This window comes from Sinohyriopsis cumingii, chromosome 12, assembly GCF_028554795.1.
Source record: "Sinohyriopsis cumingii isolate HCF-2022 chromosome 12, ASM2855479v2, whole genome shotgun sequence".
Classification (NCBI taxonomy): domain Eukaryota; kingdom Metazoa; phylum Mollusca; class Bivalvia; order Unionida; family Unionidae; genus Sinohyriopsis; species Sinohyriopsis cumingii.
In genome coordinates, this window is record NC_142972.1 from 87,597,372 (window position 1) to 87,606,059 (window position 8,688).

At 33.4% G+C, this 8,688-nt stretch overlaps 1 protein-coding gene across 3 annotated transcripts; it reads right to left on the reverse strand.

Annotated features, from left to right (window-relative positions):
* Positions 1 to 990: 990 nt before the first annotated feature.
* Positions 991 to 8,443, reverse strand: LOC149786922 (uncharacterized). Of its 3 annotated transcripts, XR_016425230.1 has the most exons (5): positions 8,180 to 8,443; positions 6,052 to 6,222; positions 5,447 to 5,525; positions 4,823 to 5,000; positions 996 to 2,608 (listed from the first exon to the last, which is right to left on the reverse strand). XR_016425230.1 is itself a non-coding variant. In XM_089978296.1 (4 exons), the coding sequence occupies exons 2-3, from the start codon at positions 6,197 to 6,199 to the stop codon at positions 4,852 to 4,854; spliced, it is 297 nt and encodes a 98-aa protein (XP_089834422.1). In that variant the 5' UTR covers positions 6,200 to 6,222; positions 8,180 to 8,443; the 3' UTR covers positions 998 to 2,608; positions 4,823 to 4,851. The 3 variants fall into 3 exon arrangements, 2 of the variants coding, with proteins under 2 accessions (XP_089834421.1, XP_089834422.1); XM_089978296.1 differs by lacking the exon at positions 5,447 to 5,525 and having other exon boundaries at positions 998 to 2,608; XM_089978295.1 differs by lacking the exons at positions 4,823 to 5,000; positions 5,447 to 5,525; positions 6,052 to 6,222; positions 8,180 to 8,443 and adding an exon at positions 3,352 to 3,975 and having other exon boundaries at positions 991 to 2,608.
* Between the last annotated feature and the right edge of the window lie 245 nt (positions 8,444 to 8,688).

Here is an 8,688-nt window from a genome sequence, read left to right on the forward strand (position 1 = left end):
ATGTTTCATATGAATTCCATATCCTGAATGTGCTGATGTACTAACATTATTAATGTATAACAATGGCATTGTCTAGAACTCTTTTGAATGAATTCACAATAATAACAATAATCACAGAATAATATTTTATTGAAAAATCAATGAGCTCTTTGTAATTTTGATGAGTAATCCAACTCTCAAATTATATCTAAACAAAACATTAAATATATCTGCAGAATAACATTAAATAAGAACATAGAAAAATCGGAATGAATTCATTGTTCAACTCATATACCTTGTATACACTTTAAGGCTCTACGTTGCATTAATTTCCTATTCGATATAGATCTATCTATCAACACCTCCCATTTCACATGTTTCACGATACCTCTCACTGCGACAGAACTCATCAGGCTTAATCATCAAATGTGAAATTACCCCAAACTTGTAAACAGGTTCTTTATTAATATTGATTTTGAAATGAGTCAACACATATTAAGGTACCTTCATTGCAATCTTAAGTAATGCACCAAAAAGGCAAAAACAATATATACGTACCAATATAGGTATTATTTAATGTGAGACGGGCATAGCAATATATATATATATATATATATATATATATATATATATATATATATATATATATATATATATATATATATATACCTCTCCCTCGATAACTCGTACACAACAGTGTCCACAAGACCGCATTAAAAGCGAGGGCGCGAGTTACCGAGGTACCTCCAAAAATTGAAAATTCGCTTTGACATCGAGAAAACCGAGGGAGGGGGAGGCGTTAGGGAATTGGGCTGTTTACTGACTGAATCCTCATTTTACAATCACGTCGATAACAATTTTTAATAAATTTCTTTTTCTAATGAAGTTGTAAAAGATCGTTCCAACTGGTTTCAACAACCATCACATGTGCGCGAAAAATCTGTGTAACACGTCAATGCTTTTTATTTTATTGATGAGTCTAATTCCCATAGTGGTGTTTAATAGTATCCTGCCAAATCGGGAGTCCACAGAGCAGAGAACTAGACTAAATGTTGATATACCCCGAAACAAGAATCCTTTTTTAAAAAACAAAAACAAAAAGGGCGACATTTATTTCATGAAACGATCTTCTATGTCGAAACTCATTTTTTGTATTGTTCACTTAGTACAATATTGATGTCGTGATTTCTTTGGAAGTATTAATGAAACTTCTTATCATCCTTGAGGATATCTCTAAGTGCCAGTTCAAAAATTCTCTGAAACTCGCTTGCCCACAATGGTCCGTATCTGTGAAAACAAGCTCTTTATTTTACGAAGTATTCATTTCGCTTGGCTGCATTGCTATCTTTGATAACAGTTATGAAAGAGTACACGATACCATTTATAACAGTGTTCGATTATTCAAATGAAGCGAGTTCACACGACATACGACCGGGATCACTAGATTTTAAGTTTATAAGATTTTTGTGCCTTTTAACTTTTCTTTTATTCCACCTCCTTTATTTGATTCAAAAGACATAATTAACGTGATAATACAAATGAGTCCAGCTTTTCGTTCAGTGCAATAATACAACAAATACTTCCACAAGTCAGTTATCAAAACACGGTCGGCACTTAATTAGGTTCTCGGAGAAACGCGTGCGGATATAGCTGTTAAGAAAGATTGACGCATTTTACGTTTAGTTACAAGAGGACACGTTGCATTTATGATGATTACACTTAAAAGAAACTAAAAGATAGAACTAGAACACAACTTTCAGTTGATAAATAAATTATTTAATTTGTATTTATTTTTTTTAAGTACTGTCTCCACGCGGCGTAAGTGACATTTTCATTGATTGAAATTAACTTAGACAAATATCAGGGTACATATAATCAATTATGGAGGATTACAAATATACACCAAACAGAACTGAAAGTGCTATCCCTGAATTACACAGAAAAATGCTTGATAATACTGACAGAATTTGTATAAATACGAATAAATACAGGTAAGATGCGTACTCTGCGGAGATTTCAGTTGAATTCAGTCAAACGCATGTTCTATTACCGGTTATTGGATTTTTATAATACAAAAACTATCAACACTATTAATTAGATTTTAGTACAGTCGGACATACCTATTAGGAGTAGATTTGATACTCAGATTTCAGTTGACGAAGTCTTGCGCAAGTTATTCATTTATTATTTTTAACATAGAGCTGTACTGGATCACAGTCTATTTAATAAGGAACAAAGATTATGTTATTAATACATTTGTAATCTTACAAATAGGGATTTAAGATGAATTTAATTACAAATAGGGGAATGAAAGAAAGTTGTCACTGATGACAAGATACTGCTTTGAGCAATTGCAGAAAGTAAAATCGCCCCATATAATCAACGGAAATGTAGTAGAGTACATGAATTATCGACTTCAAACTTCCAAAATCTCATCAACAGAATCTAAAGCATGCAAATATGGTTCAATGTCAGAAAGGTCAGCTACGTGAATTCCACTCATTTTGGCATTGAAATAATGCAACTGTTCTTCATTAAGTAGCTCTATTGATGGCACGTCGATATTGTCTTCATCACTTGGCTCAGGTAACGGTGCATCTGGATCCATTCCATACTCTGGTAGAGCGTCCTAAATGAAGAAAATAATACTAATAATAATTTTGTCTGCAATGTATTCATTCATTTTTTATAGTTAAAAAAAAAATGATTCAAAGACACAATTAAGTTTGGCTCTTAAGAAATGAATTCGTTTAAGAGAATGAGCTACGGTGGCTCAGTTCTAACTTCCAAATATCACCAACAAATGTTAGGCTAAGAGAATAGCATATACTGTCTTGCAGAACCGGCAATAAACAAATTTGTAATTTGGTCTCTGCATGGTAAACTCATGAAAGTTTTTCGTGCTAAAAGAAATTGTTCCTCGATATTGGACAAACAGTTTTCTGAAATTCTAAAATTTTTGTCGAATACTGTCTGTTAAGTTATATAAAGCAGAAATGTTACAATCAGATGTCCTTTAAATGCTATTTATATTGACATGCAGGGAATTTTGCTTTATATTGTTATTGTAATGTTTCGCTGATTGTAAATTTGGTATGTTTTATGAGCTTGATAGAATATATTTCGAAAATACAGGTACTTTCCACTTAACGAAGTAGCACACTGTGAAGTTGTAGTCATTTGTTATGACTTTGGTAATCACATACACTGCTAATTAGAAGCACACACACACACACAGACATTGATAAAATAATGGTAGGTATTTTAAGGAACGTGCAGATTGGATAGTGCCCAGTTTCAAATCTCTTCAGTCTTCCTGGTTTCTTTCTTTACCAATAGGCCACATTGCTTAAAACGAGACAAGCTTCTCACCTGATCTAATTCTTCGAAGTATTCGTTAGCAATTAATTGATTCTCGTTAAATATACGCTGCAGTCCAAGTATAAATAGCTGGCAGGTAGTCTTGTTGTTCTCAGTTCTCAATTTATGATTGTTCCATGAATTCATAAGCTGGAATAGTGTGTCGTTTATCACATTTCTGTACACATAATGCAAGCAGAAGACATGTTTCTCCGAATCTTGGAATAATAGCTGTAAGAAAACCGCGAGTTTCAACTGTACCAATGTTTGAAGCTGTTTCTGTTCCAAGATTATTAATATTTATCTCACAAACATGTTCAGATCCTAAATATCTGATTAAGATTGTTAGAATCTTGCACTATATAGTCCTGTCACTGTTTTGTGTTTTCATGTGCACATTTGAAGGACAAGGGAGTCCTTTGGGTGTTCCGATAGATGTACCCGGCATTATGTGTTCAACATTGCATATGAGATGGAAATACTCCCCTAACTCGATGCTACTAAACGTTTTAATGTCCAAAACAAAATGTCAAAATCCTAATAAATAGTTAGTCATAAACATTCATGTCATTTAACCTCTTTACATCAACCAGAGTCGATTATGTCAAATTTCATGATCGTAAGTTGTAATAGGTTGAAGAATAGAGTTTATAAATGTATCCCCCTAACTTTGCATTTGTCTGCGATGGCTACTTTTTACTTCGACAAAAATATTCAAGCTTACCAGAGCATTAAACAATTATTATGTTCTGCTAACGTCAGTACAATTAATTTTATTTTAATTGCCAATTATTGATAAGTTTACCAACTGCATGAAATATTACCTCAAATTGTGTTAGTGTTAAAGAGTTAGACACCGTCTACGTCGGCATTTTGCAAGCCATTACATTTAGATGCATATATTATCAAATCATCTGGGCACATTAAGCAATTAATATGAATATCATATAACACGACAAGATCACATGAGGAACAAAACATGTCTGAGAAATTATTTGTATATGCGTTATTTCATCAACTTGACCCACTACTATATGTCATTTCCAACATGATAGACTTGTAAAAATCGGGAAAATAAGCACCAAATTTACCCTTTTCTAATCATCATTAACGTCCAAGATTAACATGTACTGAATGAATATCGTTAATAATACTTACATTAACAAGTAACTAACTGCCATTGATGGATCTGATGTTATGATGTCTTTCCCGAATTTTCGTGTTATACGTCCGAACTATTTAAGAGAACTGATTGAATTTTTTATGCTGTAACTTTTTTCCTTCCAATAAAATGTGTTCAGAATTGAAAGGTTTTATCTTGGAGATGCTAAGATATAGAAAATTTGGAGTAAAATTATGTGTCTTTTAATTTTAGGATTTCGGAGCCTAGGAAATTAAATTAACAAAACTTTGGGTACTGAGAATTAGAGATTACACACAACTTTATTGTTAGCACATGTAATATAACTGAGTGGAACACTACCGTATCAGTTTGTGATTGCCATCCATATGTCACAGGGCAAGAGGGGACGGAACTGAATAAACCCTTCGCTGCCTCAATTGTTGTCCAACCGGATCTACATTTCTAACTGCTCTCCTTATTCTCTCTCTTTGTACATGGATACCTTGTGAAATGAGATGACATTCGATTGTCTTTAAACCTAAAGAAACAAGTATTTAAAACATGACTACAAACATTGAATTCATAAAAAAAACCATTATTTATTTATCTGCAGATATAACATTTACAGTCTGTACCATTCCAGGATATAATTAAGGATCTAAATGAATTAAAATGTGATTGGTCTCTTAGGTGATTCGGTTGCTGATTCCACAGAATGACAGTTGCATACATAAGCTATTTGTTTGCCATACAATGGGGTTTTCATTGTTGGGGCAATTAACATAATTCACTATCTAAAATTGTATTTATAAACAAATATTTATTATATTCTTATAACATATAAAATTATCCAAACATTGGGAAGCGCACACTTATTCAGAATTTGAAAGTCTCTAAATTCATGACCTAAGGTGCACACTTTCAGGGTTGTCAGTTTTGCTTTAAGAGTTAATGATAAATGCTTGTGTAAATAATCATACTCACACCTATAAGCACGCTTTTGTTGTTGTATTTTTCAAGCTTAGTAGTGTTCAGGTCGCTGCAGAAGTAGCAGGCCACTGGACTGAATTTGAAATTTGATAGGATAAATGTATGCAAGATCGCTTGTTTGTTGAATCTGATTAACTTCGGACCAATCCTTTCAAATGCCTTTAAGCTTTCCCACAAAGATTTCATTTTACATGTAAATCGAACTGCACTTGTTAGTCTATGACAATCACCGGCAGTTTAACGATATCGGCACAGTTTATGAAAGCACTGATCATGTTTTCGTCTGTTTAAATACCATTCTTGTTGCAAATAAAAATGAGAGTTTTTAACACACGTCAGTTATTATAGCCCCATGCCGAAATATCTTTTAGTCGGCACTTGGGCTATGTTGGGCAAAGTCGCTGTAGGGAAAAATGACCAGGAGTCACTACAAAGTTAGAGTCGTTAATTGATCTTTAAAAACAGTTGCGGAAAAGCAAAGCCCCATCCCCAATTAAAATTTCAAAACTGATATAACAATATACACATCAATGAACATAAATAACAACTATTTTACTGTACACAGAGAAGTCATTTAGTTGAAGAAAAAGAACTCTTACCTGAACGAGGAAAGTTGTTGATTATTGAACGCACCATCGATATGAGCTCATTGTCACTTATATCACTGAATCGTATCCCATGAGTCAAGCGGAAGTTTGCTAGTCTCCGCTCTACAGTTCTCCTGCTTACCCCAAGCAAACTTGCCATATCTCCTGATGCAAACTAATTTTCTGGAGAAAAATTAATACATACGTGATTACAAATAATTTTCCAAAGCACGAGAAAGATTTTCCATATAAAGGTTTATGTTATGTGGATGTAATAGAGAGAATATAGATCGGTTAGTAATATCGAAAACACAAAATTTCAGCGTATAAAAAGCATTAACAGTCACTATAGACAAATTTTAATTATATGTGTATGATAATACAAAATTTGCACCAGGAAGACGTTTTGAGCTGAAGCGCGATCAGGATGGTTCAAAATCATCTGAGTTCTTGGGCAAACGTGTGCAAACATCATAAGGTATATAGTATAGTTATTCTTACACGATCAAGTCTTAGCCACTTAACTTCTATTCCAAATACCCAACTAATGAAGTTTCAAACAGGAAAAGAGAATAATAATGTTCAAACAGCGCGTGTAATTCTGATGCATGAAAACAGATGACATCAATAAAAAGACACGAGGTCAAAGCACGCTGAGATTGGCCAATCACGTGTGACGTTTTATAAAGTGATGCAAACACCATATGAATATAAACTGTCAGACAGATTTTTTTTAAAAAAAATAATGTTTTACAGCATTTGGTAATAAAAATGTTATTTAATTAAAACGAAAATAAAAGCAATGGTTATTTTGAGACGCATAGGATATATGTTTCTTATAATATCCTATCTTTTTATACTTTCTGCTTGAGGAAAGTTTTGCGTTATGAAATAATTCAATTATTTTGAAAAAATGCACTACATGACTATATATATATATATATATATATATATATATATATATATATATATATATATATCATATGGAATAAAGAATCATGCAAACAAACCAAAGAAAACCCAATTTCTCTTATAATGTACGGTGGTAAAAGTATCGATTGTAGAATAGCATGTGAAGTCTGGCAGTACTATATATTAAATTTCAATACATGGTTCTTTAAGGACTAAAATATTCGTACATGCTCCCATTTATTTGCAAACCTGCCAACACACACACACACACACACACACACACACACCGATGTTAAAACGAAAATGCATCAAGGATATAAACAAAAATCGCAAAACTTAGTCATTTAATTCATAATTTCTAACCTGATTGTCTCCAAAGAGTGCCATGCACTGTCATTTTGTTGGCGTTTCGAATCAAACGGGAGTTTTGTAAGTAACATAGTCGCCATATTTGCATAGGCAAGTATATGTTTTTAAGCAACATGGGTAATGTAGTTCACCGTCTTTGATAATTTTATTAATTCCGGAAATTTTTGGTGTTACATGTCTCTAGCATGTGTATACAAGAGTTGTCCTTTTCATTTGCTCAGTTTGGTCACGAAATATTAAACATAGACATTTTTAATGAAATGGACTGTTCTATTAACCAGAAAAGGTCAGTGAGCAATCTGTCGCTTGTTTAGATCGAGAGCGTCCGTTTGATTTAAAATGCCAATAGGTCCGCAGTGTTAGGGAACTATTATCAACTGTAAGTTAGAAATTATAAATCAGTGAATGAAATTACTTAATTTCGTGCATCTTTACGTCCTTGATACTTTTTTATTGTAAAATTTGTAACGGGGTACAAACAAACGGGCTGGTGTGCGAATAATATACTCAGTGGCATTACCTAACTGATATTTACCATTTATCATTTCCTAAGTGTTGTTGCATAAACAGCTTAAATCCCGATACCTTATAATATTCAGGATAACGAAATCATTTAGCCAGACGGACAGATAATGATACTCAAGAAAGAATGTCATGTCTTACAATATTGAAAACTATCAACGCTTAAAAATGACACCTCTATGATTTGCTTGCATACGGAAGCATTATCAAATATTGTGCATGAACATCAGAAAAATAAAGAAGTTGGAAGCAGTAAACACTGCTTATGTGTTAGGGGATAACAATGGAACATGTAAATATAATATACAGCATGTTAGTGTGTCAGTTAAGAAATTACCGATGAACAATTGTAGTTGTTCCTTTCTTATGTCATAAAGAGGTCTGCCCCATGCCCAGTATAGACTTGCGAGGCCCTGTACCGGTGGTCTTCGCTGACTGGCATAGAATTGATATCGGTTTTGTCAAGGATACAACGAGCTTGTCCAAGTAGCTCAATCACTTCGACAGGCACTGATACATCCTGCAGGGAGTCCTCCTTTAAAATCTCAATTCCACGTACCTGAGTCCTTATAATGTTCTCTGCTTCCATCCTATTTGACATGCGCTCTTTACACTTTCTCAGTTCTTCCATGATAAAGTTTACTATCGACACCAATCATGTTGAGCCAGAATACATTTTTGTGGTAACATATCATCATAGTGAAATGGAATTCAAAAGTACCCCATTATCAAGAATGGCAAAACTTTCTTTAGAGTCGATTGCGTCCATTTGTCATTTCAGGCAATGGAATTGTGTTGATTTGAAGAGGCAATGAACTGAAAGTGATAAATGTTTCAATAGCTATA